The sequence below is a fragment of the Nanorana parkeri genome, unplaced genomic scaffold, assembly GCF_000935625.1.
Source record: "Nanorana parkeri isolate BGI_ZX_2015 unplaced genomic scaffold, ASM93562v1 scaffold523, whole genome shotgun sequence".
Lineage (NCBI taxonomy): Eukaryota > Metazoa > Chordata > Amphibia > Anura > Dicroglossidae > Nanorana > Nanorana parkeri.
Window position 1 is genome coordinate 869,994 of NW_017306791.1, and position 14,000 is coordinate 883,993.

The 14,000-nt window shown below is 41.9% G+C and overlaps 1 protein-coding gene across 1 annotated transcript in view; it reads left to right on the forward strand.

The window, feature by feature from the left end:
• The window catches only part of TBC1D14 (TBC1 domain family member 14), a 103,020-nt gene that overhangs the window by 79,435 nt on the left and 9,585 nt on the right, over nt 1–14,000 (forward strand). Inside the window, 9 exon segments of the mRNA XM_018561433.1 lie at nt 366–484; nt 3,331–3,413; nt 7,223–7,340; nt 8,660–8,766; nt 10,856–10,936; nt 11,137–11,231; nt 11,618–11,689; nt 12,372–12,500; nt 13,799–13,908. Coding sequence (XP_018416935.1) covers nt 366–484; nt 3,331–3,413; nt 7,223–7,340; nt 8,660–8,766; nt 10,856–10,936; nt 11,137–11,231; nt 11,618–11,689; nt 12,372–12,500; nt 13,799–13,908 — 914 coding nt within the window.

Consider the following 14,000-nt stretch of genomic DNA (forward strand, 5'->3'; position numbering starts at 1 on the left):
GTTAAGTTAGCACTATAGAATAATTAGTCTCTTTGTTATGTATGGCGAATAGGGTCGAGCTGGGTTTAGGTAGTTTAGCAAAGGAGAACTGTGCAGTGCTGACACCACTGTGCAATGCTGCGTGTTGTCAGCCCACAAGGGGACTCAGGAGCTAAGAGCATTTCTGGCAGAGCAGCAAGTATTTTTGTTTGTACTTGCAGGATCTTTAAAGGGATAAATGTTCGATATGTACTAAAAATGTTTTTTGTTTTATGATTTTGCCATTTGTTATAAGTTTTATGAGCCTTTGTTTTGCGTTACTGCCTGAAACATGCTCCCATCATGCAGCAATACTTACACTCACAGTTTGTCTATCTGCTTACCAGGAATATGAAGATAGAGTTGGACGAGCTCCGAAGTCCCCTTCTCCAAAGCAGAATGTGAGGAAAAGCTTGGTGTTTGAGCCACTGTCCACTACAGCTTTAATACTGGAAGATCGGCCAGCGTGAGTCTTATGATCTTCTCTTTTTGTGTAACCGTTGTTCATGTCAATAGTGGTAAATGAAGATGGACGTTGGGGATGGTAGAATTGGTTTTAATGTGTTTGGAAAATGTGTGATAACGATCTCTTCTGCTTACTAATTATCACTCCCACCAACCTAAAGGGACTGATTCATAGCTCTTCCTCGCAGCTATGTGCTGGGCAGTAGAGTGATAACTTTTTAAGTTGGTGGGAGTGATAATGAGTGCGCAGAGGTGCATGTTATCACACATTTTGTAAACACATTAAAACCTTTATAATGCCGTTCCATGACACTACCATCAGTAAATGGTGCTAAGGAGCATAGGACATTCCTATGCTCCATGGCGTTAGTGCTGTGCGACCGGTTTTCACCCAGCTATACGCTGGGGAGAAGAATTGGGTCAGCCCCAAGTGTTTGTCCACGCATTACCCATATTTACCCCCAAACTCCTGTAGTGAGAAACTTCGATTACTCCCTATATCACCAATCTTGTAAAATACTTGCAGGGGCAGCTCCTGGGAGGTCAGTACCTATTGATATAGACGTACATCTAGAACTACTTAACCCAACAGCCCTTTCTCTACACTCCGTGTATTGGCAGACTTTCGGGAGCCAAGGCAAAAGAATTGTTTTGTTGGGAAAGAAATCAGTGTGCATGGGGAGAGGAACAGATAGATGTGGAGGATAGGCAGAGTTCTGTAGTCCCGCAGCCAGGGCTGACAACGCTGGTTGGGATTTCAATGCAGAAAAAGCACTGGGCCAGATAAACCTGGGATTGGTGGTTGTTAAAGTGACACTAAACTATGGAGTTAAATCGTAAAAATGCATTCAAGTATCTTATCTGGTAACAAAAATGTATCTTATTTGTGTATCACTCAGCTATCCTTCCTTCTGGAGGGGGGCTACATTTTGTTCCCCATGGTCCCTGTGTGTGTGTGGTAAAGTAGCCGGCGCTCCAAGCTATCTCCTGTGATGGACTACAATCTCATGTTTAGTTTTCTGATTTGTATGGGATTGTAGTCCATCACAGGAGCAAGCTTGGAGCGGTGGCTACTTTACAACACACACAGGGACCATGGGGAACAGAAGTAGCCCCCCTCCAGAAGGAAGGACAGTGTCAGCACCAATTCAGAGATGATTTGAGGATCTACAGCTCAGTGATACACAAATAAGATACATTTTTGTTAACTGAAAACACAAAGTGCACAGCTCACCACTATCATGCGTCCCCGCAATCCACACTCGGATGACTCTCTTTTGGAGTGATGGGCTCAATAACTGTAAAACCAGCACACGATGATCTTCCAAAGAAACTCAAACTTTATTCCACAAGCATTTATACAAAGCTCATTAGAGCTATGACTAAGGCCGAGTAAGGCAGAAACGCGTCAGCGGTTGTTCTTTGTATAGATGCATGGGGAATGAAGTTTGAATTTCTTTGGAAGATCATCGTGTGCTGGTTTTAGTTTTTGAGCCTACATTTGTGTTAATAGTCAAGGTACATGAATGCATTTTTAAGATGAGTTCTGAGTTTAGTGAAAATTAATAAGAATGGCCAGAAAAGGAACAAAAACTGAGAAAGTTGTAGCATTTCCTTTCACTAGTCAGTGGAAAGTTGTCTCCTTACATTAGTGGTCAGTGGAGAAATGTCTATTTTCATTGGTGGTCAGTGGAGAAAATCCCCCCTGCACTGGTGATCAGTGTAAAAGTGACTCCCTACATTGCATGTCATTGGGAAATTGCCGCCTTGCATTGGTAATCATTGTAGGTGGGGGATCAGTCTGTGATTGCTCACTGCTGAAGGAGCCCCTAGAAACCTCTGGAGGAACCCTTGTTGAGAAATCCTGTCTTTCTGCACTGCGTAAGGCAGCCAATTAGATTGTCCCTTTCACTCTTTCCCTGTAGTATGGAAGAAAGAAAGGGGAAATGTAGTGGTCATAGGCAACGCAGATTGAGGCTTTTTTCCTTCAGGATAAATGAAGCACACCTTGCTACAGCATAAAGACATGGTATACTGTATGACAAACATTTACACATGGCTGCCTTGCATTTGAACATTACATTGTTTTAACGCATTAGTCTCCCATCGCCAACTGCAGCTCTGCAAACTGGAATTTAAATTCCTGTTAAAGGATATGGTGTTGTAAATTTTGGATGGATTTATGAAGTAGACGTAGATTGGCTTGCTGAGATGTATTGTTATATGTGACTGGGTTTTATGATGAGGAAGAAATGCCTGTACCTGAGCAGATAGATTTGTTTGTTTAGAACACTGTACATTGCAGTGGTTGGTTAACATTTGTCAATTTGCCAAGTTGCAGGATGTTGGGGACATCAGTTCAGGGGGGACACTGCTGGAGCACGACTCATCCTATATCTGCAGGGGGAGTGAACGGCAGGCTGGCGTGTGGGCGGGCGTGTGGGCGGGGCGGGAGCTGCGGCCGGTCTTTACATTTAAAATTCAGTTTATGTGCAGCTACCCCGAAAGTAAGACCTAGCGGATTTCTGTAATATAAGACCTACCACCGAACTAGGTCTTATTTTCGGGGTATGTCTTATTTTCGGGGAAACACAAATAAAACATGGTAATATCAATATTCTAGTAACCTGTTATTACTTTGTTCTACTCGGTTTTACGTGCTTAGTCCTAGTGATCTGAGTTTTATGCCATTTAGGAAAGCGTTGGGTTTCTAGCCTTCACTCTTTGGCAGTTCTGTCACTTTAATATGATTGCGCAGAATCGTTATCCGGTTGGTATGAACATAATTGCGTGTCTGTATGTTGAGACATACGTAGGCTAACAGATCATTGTTCTGACGTTTCGCAGAAATCTTCCAGCCAAGCCAGCAGAGGAAGCCCAGAAGCACCGTCAGGAGTATGAGGAGATGGTGGCCCAGGCCAAAAGACGAGGTAAATTGCCACTGATCTACACTCCAAGGAAATGAGAAGCAAAAACTGTTTGTCTTGGCTAGAGTAGAGAGGAAGTAGAGCATGTATTATGTTTTTAGTACTCTCCTTTTGTCCCTGTTGGGGGGATTTCCCTGGTTTCCTCTCAGGAAGTGATGGGAAATCTCTCTAATGGAGACAAATGAGGAAAACCTTTTTTTAGTAGGGTGAGAAAGGGGTTACAACTTCAGACTGTGTTTACCTTCCTGACCCAATGAAACTGCTCCCTGAAAAAGCATTTTACTGATTACCTTTGTTTGTTTCTTGGGGTGGTAAAGACCATTTAATCAGCCCTTAAAGCCATGACAGTGTAGTGCCCATGACAGAGGAATACATGCACAATTGTAAGGGTTACGTCTATGCAGAAGCTAATTGAACTACCAGTATGGTTTGCGAAGTCCCAGAGCACAGGTGCTGTCAGGGTAAACACAGAGTCACTATACGGTTTTTAAATTAACCCTGTCGGGATAGAAATATAGCAGATATTTTACTGTTGACTTGTTTTTTTTTTTAAAGGTGTAAGCTCCAGAACCATCTTACTTCTACTACTCCTTTCACTTGAAAGTTCTCTAGTTTCATACTTGTTCTGGGTGCACAGCTTGCCAAGTAGCATGCATAAGTATGACATTTGTAGAGCTGACCACTTAAAATGCATGTAAGCATTTCAAAACTGATAGGGTCTGTTCAACATTTTGTGTAGGATTCCCAATGTTTTCATTTGCAATTATTTATACCTGTCGGAACATGTCTAATACTCCTATGCCTGTCGCAACGTCCCAGCTCCTTCTGGTGGTACCTTGTTGCCACTTCACCTATTCCAGTCATCTTGTCAGCTGTGGGCTAATGAGCCTGGCCATGCACCTCTTCATCAGCTGTGGGCTTATGAGCCTGGCCACACACCCCTCAGCCTTGGGATTGGTTAGAGGCACTATATTTAGCATCACTAGTCCTAGGACTGTGGGCTTGTGACAGTCCTGTTTAGTTTGGTCAACAAGCCTGTATCCAGTACTTGTGATGTTCTTTAATCTTCTACCAGTACCTGTCTTGATCTTGAATCCTAATCTTGCCTGTATCTTGAATCCTGCCTTGTGTTGTGAATCCTGTACCTCCTGTGTATCTTGAATCTTGTACCTGCCTGGTATCTTCAATCCTGTATTGGTCTTGATCCTAATCCTATCTTGTATCTGCAATCCTTTTTCCTGTCTTCTATCTTGCTTTCTGTTTGTCTTGTACCTCATCACCAGTCAGTACTACCGCTCTGCCACTGGGGGACGCCTGCAACATTTATAGCCAGAGTATATAGTCTAAGACCTGGGGGCATCAGAGTACCAGTAGGCGTACTTGCCTTATGGGAATAGCGGCAGCTAGAAGTGAAGCAACTCGCCACTAAATACTCTGACCAAAGTGTCTGCATCCAGTCCTGACGATACCCCATGCAGTGTCAAGACGACCCCTGTATACCTAACAAGTGGTGTGTTAGTTTTTTGTTTTGGGCGTGTTTGTTTTATTTGGGCACATGCTGCAGTTCATTTATTGGGACTCGTTAAACATTTTATCATGAGGTTTGGTGTGAAGACAAAGTTAATTATTTTCATACTGTCCATGCTAAACAAGGACATCTAGCTGAAGGTGGAATAAATAGAATTTTAAGAATCCGGGGCTAAGTGCTACTCCGCAGGCAATTTTATATATTAACTTTCCAACACTGAACCTGCAGCCTGACATTGTGCGCGGTTCCTGTTCACACGCAATTAATTTGCGGAGTCTTCCGGCCAGTATAAAGCATTACAGACATTTGTATAGCTGCCCATGTTTTATTCATACATGGAAGAAGGAGTCTAGCTGGGTGCGCTTCCTGGATGCTACAGGCGATTACAGAGAAGCACTAATTTCCCCGTATGTTTGGACACGGCAGATTGAATGCTGGTGTAATGTAGTTTGTATTTATTAGTGCTGCCTGTCAGTGACTGCTTCCTTGTTGCAATTGATATACAGCACAATTACCAGTGCTTCCTGACATTAACATTATTCATACCCACAAAGAGGAGAGAGGTCGTTGCTCACATTCTATTAAGGACTTCTACACAGATCCTGGTTAATAGCGGCCATTTTATTGGCTTTTTACAGTTTTTGTCAATGTAAATGTCATTAGCTGAAACCTTAATTAAAGTCACATAAATAGCGATTGAGTCACATATCCCTTGTAATCACCGCCTCCGGTTTCTTGTTACAGCAGTTGTTGTGCAGTGGTTCTAAATATGACTGTGCAGTCCAAAAGGCACCATGTTTGACCATGCTGCCTAGTGTACTCTATAATCTCTATAATAGAAAAGGTTAGACAGTCTCATTTTTTTACATCTCAGTACAAGTCTGTGTTAGAACACCAGTGATGAGGGGTGTGGCCATTACTCATCTATGCCAGCTTAGAGCACTGCAGTGGGAGAGCAGGAACACATAGGAACTACACAGCCTCTAAGAGATAAAGGAACTTGAAAGCAAAACATTAGTTTAAAGAATCAGAAAGTAACATGACAGGGTTATAAAAAAAAAGGGTATGAGACTTCAGTTGGGTTTTAAGAATTCTTATCGGTGATTACTAGAATGTTTAGTTGTATGTCTATGTGAGGGAGCCATATGAGTTCATTACAGATGGCCAGAACATGGCTTCCAACTGTGTTCAAAGATCGCTTTGGGAGGTAGCGGCACTGCTGAGTTGCCCATTCAGAACGGTGTTGTCTGTCCATGGGTTGTGTGAGTATGATGCCATGACATCTACAACAATGTCGCCCGTGTCGCATAGCAGCTTTAGGCGTGACAGCTACTTTGTTATTAGTCACATTAGTGAAGCCTTGCTGCGTGCATCCACTTACTTTTATACATTGCCCCCCCCCCCACACTGTATATATTATAATGTTTCCATTCCTTCTTACTAAGGACTTAACTCGCTCAGGCTGTTCATCCCACGTTGATGTGATCTCTAACATGAACGTGTGCCATAAATGTCAGATGTACTGACAGAGCTTGTACTGCTGATCTATTGCAGATGATACATGTCTATGGGAAGGAACTACTAGATATTATTGTATTATTACACGCGAGTAGTACAACCATTTTTTATGTTATTGGTGCGAAGAAGGTATTCTTTATTGTACCATTTCTTATGTGGTACTGAGTTGTAGAGATGGATGTGTGGGACAGGAGTGTGTGTGTGTGTGTGTGTGTGTGTGTGTGTGGTATGACAGCGTTGTCAGCTCATTTTAATGTTCACACTGTGATGTTTGAGGGTACAGAGTTAGTCCATTTTATTTATCGTTTGCTTAATAAAGAGGTCGAATTCATATAGCTTCCCTTTTATACCTTTTTTCTTTCTTTATACCCCATGCTTGGTGGGCTTGCTTTTATCTATTTCTTTTATGTTATTCATGTAGAGGTATTTCTATACCAATACAGTCTTACCAGTTTACTAATAAAGCATTGATGTTTCTTGTTGATATGAAGTGGTACGGACATTTTCTGAGGGACATTTGAGGTTGTAGCAGTATGAAGATATTTCTCTCTGTGCCAAGATGTGCTTTTATATCTGCCAAATTTCTCATTTATAATGAGCCAGTCACAGATGAATTCTGCTTTTCCCATAGCGTCAAACAAATACTCTTTCATCTGAGCTATTTAACATCTTCCAGTTTCTAGGTTTCCTTTCAAGCCCGGGTATGCCAGCCTGCGGAGTACTGTTACACGCGTGCTACATTTTTAATTATCCTCTGTGTTTTCAGAATTTAAAGAGGCCCAGAGGAGGAAGAAACAACTAGAAGAGCGATGCAAGCTGGAAGAGAGTATTGGAAATGCCGCTTTAACATGGAACACTGAAATTCTACCCAACTGGGAAACCACGTGAGAAGATTTGCTTTTGTTGGGGGTGATTAAAGGGAATCTGTATTGTTTGTAAGGCATTTTAGATACAAGTGTTACACTTAGCGAGACCCTGCCCCTACACTATATAAAATTCAGCAAAAATCTTCCTATAAGATGACATGTCCATTTAACTTATTTTATACGTGTAATCTCCCAGTCAAGGCCTCCTTTGCACATGACATCCAACAGGCAGGAGGCTGCTGCTGAGCACCGCCTCTTGGATGTGACAAGACTTAGAACTGTTACTTAAGTTTTGTGTTATAGTAGTCCCCTGAAAAGTTTGTGCCTGGCACTTAGGACAGCCACTGATTTGCCTTTTAACAGCACGAGGCTGATAGGGGAGCCTGCACAAAGCAGAGTAGACGGCAGCGTGAATCCATGGAATGGGCATCGAATAAATCCCTTGTTACTACACTGGAACTGACACCACCTTCATCCATTATTTCTTACATTCCTTTAGCTTTGCTTCTATTTTTACCTGTTAAGTAACCCCTTCCTTCCAGCTGTACGTATACATGTGGCAGTACTGCAGTTGCCATGCAGCAAACATTTTCAAAAGGAGATCAGCAATGGCAGCTGTCAGCACAGACTTTCTTTAAAGCAGAATGTAATTGCCTTGTACGGTATTAGGATTCCTTTTTTCTCTCCAATCTTATGTTGAGGTTCGCAAGTGCAAAGAACTAATTTTTAGAAACCATTAGCCAAAACGTAAACCTGTTCAATAGGAACAACAACATCGTTTTGATATGTCTGCAATTGCAAACATTTTGCACAAAAAGCACTATTGCTATTCAAAGTAACTAATACATACATACCTTGCTGGGGGAGGATGGTCACCTTTTTATTTAATGTGCTCCCGACCTTCTTTCAGCTATCCCAGCAAAGCCACTGGAAATCCTAATTATGTTTTAAGAGACATACTGGTCATTTGCTACATATACACCGTGCGTGCTGGGCCTGGTGGTCAGAGTTCCAGCACCCGACTCTCTCTCTGGGCCCCCATACAGACCACAGCCAACCAAACCACTCTCTGGCGTAAAATGATACTAAGGCAAAGAGCGCCTCTTGCAGCGCCATTTTAAGACACCCAGCAGTTGTGAAGTGGTTAAATAAGCATGGAAGATCCCAGACAGGAGGCTTACCAATGATCATGTGTGCATGCATCTCTGAAAATTACACACACACAAGGCTCAAGTCATTTCTAACATAGAGCAATACAGTGTTGGAAAATCTGATCCACACAAAAAAATGAAAGGCAAATGTTGTTTAAACCTCATTCACTTTGTTCTTTCCACCAGGTGCACTTCCCGGAAAGTTCGGGAAATGTGGTGGCAGGGAATACCACCCAGTGTGAGAGGGAAAGTCTGGAGTCTGGCAATTGGCAATGAGTTAAACATCACCCATGGTAAGTCTAAATCCTTCATGACTGCCTAGCTCTTAGAGGAGACCATAATGGTTTAGGGTTTCGTTTTCTTTTAGGGGTTTAGGGTATATTTTTGGAACTGTTGTTTTATCATTTTTTTAACTATGTTTGGCAAATAGTTGTGTAACACGCGATGAAGGATTCCCAAGGCACCATGGGTACCGCAGTAGCTTCCTACCTCCTCATCAGATGTGTCATTATCTGTCTGAGCAGCTTATAAGACGCACATAGCCTTATATTACCTAGGTTTTTTTTTTTTAGTTATCCTGATTGAAGTTTCTCTTTATACTTTAAAATCACGATAATATCATGGCTTAAAAAGATGAAAAACATGGAGTATAGCTAACTACACACATTACAATCTCCTTTTGGTTTCCGATGAACTTTGTAGTAGAAGAGTTTGTCTGGTTATTCGTTAAATGGATTATTTGGGTAGGGCATCGTATTACAGTAATGTATGTAGAGAAAACAGCTTCCTAGAAGGCCAGCTTCCTAGGAGGACTGACATTCTTTACTTACAACAGTCTGAAATCCCATGTAATGTAGATAAACAAGGCAGACATGTTTGAAGTCAAGCCTGGGTGACAACCATGGCTGTCCCCTTAGATTCAGGACTTGTTCACACCAAATGCAGACCAGATCTGCATGAGTTTCTGCACGTGCAGTGTGTTTTTGCCGCGTTTTCGGGCTGTTTTTGTAAAAATAGAAAAAAAAAGTTTTTTGGGGGGGCCTAAAATGGACTTTTAGGGCTTGTTCACGCCAAGCGCGGAGCAGATGCAGAGCAGGTGCAGACCGGATCAAAACTGCGTCCAATGTATTCCTATGGTATTTTGAGCTCCAGTTCACACCGCAGCGTTCATTTCCAGAGCAGGTAAAAAAACTGCAGCAGGCCCTATTTTACCTGCTCTGGATCTGCAAACGCATCAAAAACGCCTGGAACCCACTGAAAGCCCATGTTAAACTTAAAAATTATTATTTATTTTTTTTAGCCAAAAACGCATCTAAAAGACTAGCGTGCGTGTGCAGAACCCTGACCGGATCTGCTCTGCATTTGGTGTGAACAAGGCCCCAGTGCGTTCCAGGGCCTTTGCATGCATTTTTGATGCGTTTGCATGCATTGCAGAGTGTTCCAGAGCAGGAAAAATAGGGCTTGCTGCAGTTTTTTTGACATGCTCTGGAACTGAACGCATTTGGTGTGAACAAGCTCTAAGTGGTGGATTGAGCATAGCCACCGAGGGACAGGAAGTGTGTGATTTGCAGTATCACCAGGTGACAATGATGGGGGGAAAAAATTACAGCCACCACATCTAAGAATATATAAACATTTTTATGGGTTTAGATACAATTTATTCAAATAGTTTACCCAAAAACCTACTTACTGGACCACTACAGACCATGTGGCTGAATGACTTTGCTTGCCTGGAGAAAATGCTGCATTTTTTCAGCAAATTCTTCACTAAAGTCTGGACATTTGCCACACCATCTATCTTGAAAGGGAAAATCAGAATGCAGATTGCATGGTCCACTTCAGAAGCGATCATGTGACCAAAGGCCTATCCTTATGGCCATGTGACCAGAAAAGCAGGAAACCTGAAGCAACATTTTGTCCAGAAAAGGGCATTTTATTGCTTTTTATCTATCTAAACTAGTAAGACATTTAACATTGCTTTAATTTAAAGGACCCCTTACTGGGAGAATTGTATTGTATAGGCCGTCATTGCTGATGTCCTTCTCAATATGCTAGTTACTTGGTTGTCCCCTGGCTTCAGTATGATCAGAGAACAAGCAGGCATCAGCGTATACCTTATTTGCATGCTTGTTCTGGTTCATTGTCTCAGATCATTGTGAGAGGATCAGCATGACGACCAAACGGCTAGCATTTTCAGGAGAGGTCAGCCTCCTTATGTTTCTCGGTACAGGTTTCCTTTCACTTTTCAAGCATGGGTCCACTTTCAATGGTGGTTGACAGGTTGTAGTTTAGGTGGGAAATTCTCTGTCATATTCCTTACTATTGTGCAAAGTATTTCAGAGCCTTGTGAAAAGCAATGGTGTGTTCATGTGTATTTTCCAGAGCTTTATGACATTTGCTTATCCCGGGCCAAAGACCGATGGAAATTCCTGAGCATGGGGGGCTCTGAAGTGGAGAATGAAGGTAACCAATATGTGTTCTGTCCACCTAGTTAGTCTTTGATTGTCTAATAGGCTTCTGTCTTCACATGGCTTTCTGCTGCTGCTTCCTGATACAGGAATTATTTTGGCTTCTTTATGTAAAGAGAGAATATTTTTTTAAACAGATACACTTTTAACAATGATGGAAGAATTTAACCCTTTGATCACATCTTGTTTGTATAGACACCGGTTTGTCTGCCGCTGACCGCGAAGCCAGCCTGGAACTCATAAAACTAGATATTTCTCGGACGTTCCCAAATCTGTGTATATTCCAGAAGGTACTTCACACTATTACTACATTATAAACTAACACTATTATAGTATTTCTTTTATGTTTTCTAAATGTGATTGTCTCCATTGTTCTGTTTTACTGTCTGAAAAATTAGAAAATTTTTGCTGCTTCTTAAAGGCAAGTTCAGGAATATATAAAAATCAGGAAAAGTAAAGATTTTATACAACTACTGCTGCCTATGTACCTCAGCACCCTCACGTCTAATAGACTTACATTAGACATGATGATGACACGGGTTCTCAGTCCGCTGGAGCCTGGTGGAGAAGAGGCCAAGGGGACCAGTCTAGTTTAATTCCACTTTAAAGAGCCTGTTTGTAGCATATTGTCCAATTTCTAGAATGTTAATTGTTTTACTTGTTTGTCCTGTTTCAGGGTGGCCCTTACCATGACATGCTGCACAGTATTTTAGGAGCCTACACTTGTTACAGACCCGATGTTGGTTATGTAAGTTTTTTGTATAGAGAATACAAGTGACCTTATTATTATTATATTATTATTATTATTATACAGGATTTATATAGCGCCAACAGTTTGCACAGCGCTTTACAATATAAGGAAGACATTACAATACAGTTCCAGACAAGGTGGTAAGGAGGGCCCTGTCCGTGAGGGCTTACAATCTAAAAGGGAGTGTGTGGGGATGAATTGTTTGAGAACATGATGGTTGAGTAGTTAAGTTGAGGTGGGATAGGATTCCCTGAAGAGATGGGTCTTAAGGGATCGCCTAAAGGCAGTCAGAGTAGGAGATAGTCGGACAGGTTGGGGTAAAGGGTTCCATAGGATGGGAGAGACTCTAGAGAGGTCCTGGAGGCGAGCATGGTAGGAGTTGATGAGGGAGCTGGAAACCAGGAGATCTTTGGAAGAGCAGAGGGGATGGTTAGGGAGATACTTTGAGACAAGGTTTGAGATATAGCCAGGGGCAGAGTTGTGGATGGTTTTGTAAGACCTAAAACCTATAGATATCACGTTATGATGAAAGATGCCCTTTGTGTGTAGTGTGCAAGGGTAAGCGATACATCCAGCAGTCCCCACCATACATAATACACGTCCCAGGCTGTAGTGTGTATATAGAAGATGCTGTTTTTCTGTTTACTGATGGTATCTTCCATTGTTTCCTGTGTTCCAGGTACAGGGCATGTCTTTTATAGCTGCTGTTTTGATCCTGAACCTAGATACTGCTGATGCCTTTATTGCTTTCTCAAACCTCCTAAATAAACCCTGTCAGATGGCATTTTTCAGAGTGGACCATGGCCTTGTAAGTATTAGGCAATTTGCTTGTATGTCATGACATTTTTTTACATCAAGGTACTCTTCATTAACCCTTTCCAGCTGGCAAGAGCTGGCCATTTAAAGGAGAACTATGGGGTTAAGGCTTTTCCCCATAGTTCTCCTTAGAGCCGTGACAGGGTCGAGAGGTGAGCGAATGCCGGTATGTGTTCGCTCACCTCCCGATCTACTGAGCCGACCTGTGACAGTCTCATTGTCACAGGTCGGCTAGAACTATGAGGTGAGTGAAAAGCACTCACCTCATAGTTCTCCTTTAAAAGTTCGTAACACTAGAGGCATTATATGGGATTTTGGGTCATGTGATCACTGTGATGGACTGTCACAGTGTTCACATGATCAGTGGCCCACCTCACCAGCTTACGATCATAGACTGTGACCAGGATCTGTCAACAACAGTGCGGTCAGAGTACCAGGAGGCAAAGATGAGTGTGCACCCGGCACAGATAAGGGGCGCTGACTGTACGCACATATGTGGCCGCTTGGAATTGAAGCTCACCACACCTGGTGGTATGGAGATACAGAAGGGCAAGATTCTTTGTGTTCCATACAACAGAACAATAATACTACAGCAGATGCAAACCAAGACACCAAGTGCAAAATGGGTAAGAGAAAGTGACCTTCAGTCCACTGGTTACAAATGTGGTGGGCGTAACCTTCCCATACAGCCTTACAGCAATGTAATGTTACAATAAAACAATTACAGTGATAACTGAATTGGATGTAAAATAAACATGCAGTAGATGGTATGTCAGGATTATTCATAGACATTTGGGTCGAGTCATTAAGTGGCAGGCATTATCTCTTATTATAGTGCATGATAATCTCCTGAAACCTTTCAACTCGCATACAAATGTATCCTGTAGGTGTGGAATGAATGTTTTCACATGAAATAATGATTTATTCACTGAAAGGCTTTATTATAAATCAACATTTATCTCATAAATCATTATATTATCTCCATCTGCAAAGCCCGTTTCCTGCTCTACTCTATAGGCACTTTTGTAGAACCTCACAACTAATGCCAGCTAGAACATGGGGGTGCCTTATGGAGCAAGAAGCTGTGCCATAATCTTTGTAAATCTGTGTTTACATTCAAAATAATATACAGATGGCAGATAATGAATGGACCCTCCTGCATAGAATGCTGTGTGCCGTGACAGTTCACAGCTAGCAGTCGGCATTGTGTGTTTTGTCTGCATATTGTCCTTCAGTTAAGTAACAGTACAGTTTTTGTAAGCAATGCCCTTTCACTTTTTGTTTTTGTAGATGTTGACTTATTTTGCAGCATTTGAAGTATTTTTTGAAGAAAATTTGCCTAGGTTATTTGCGCACTTCAAGAAAAACAATCTGACGCCGGATATCTACCTAATAGACTGGTAAGTTTACATCAATATGTTTTATGTTAAACCTCTTAATGTAAATAATACTGTCTATGTGTAGAAGTGCCATAAATTAAAAAAATTCAGAT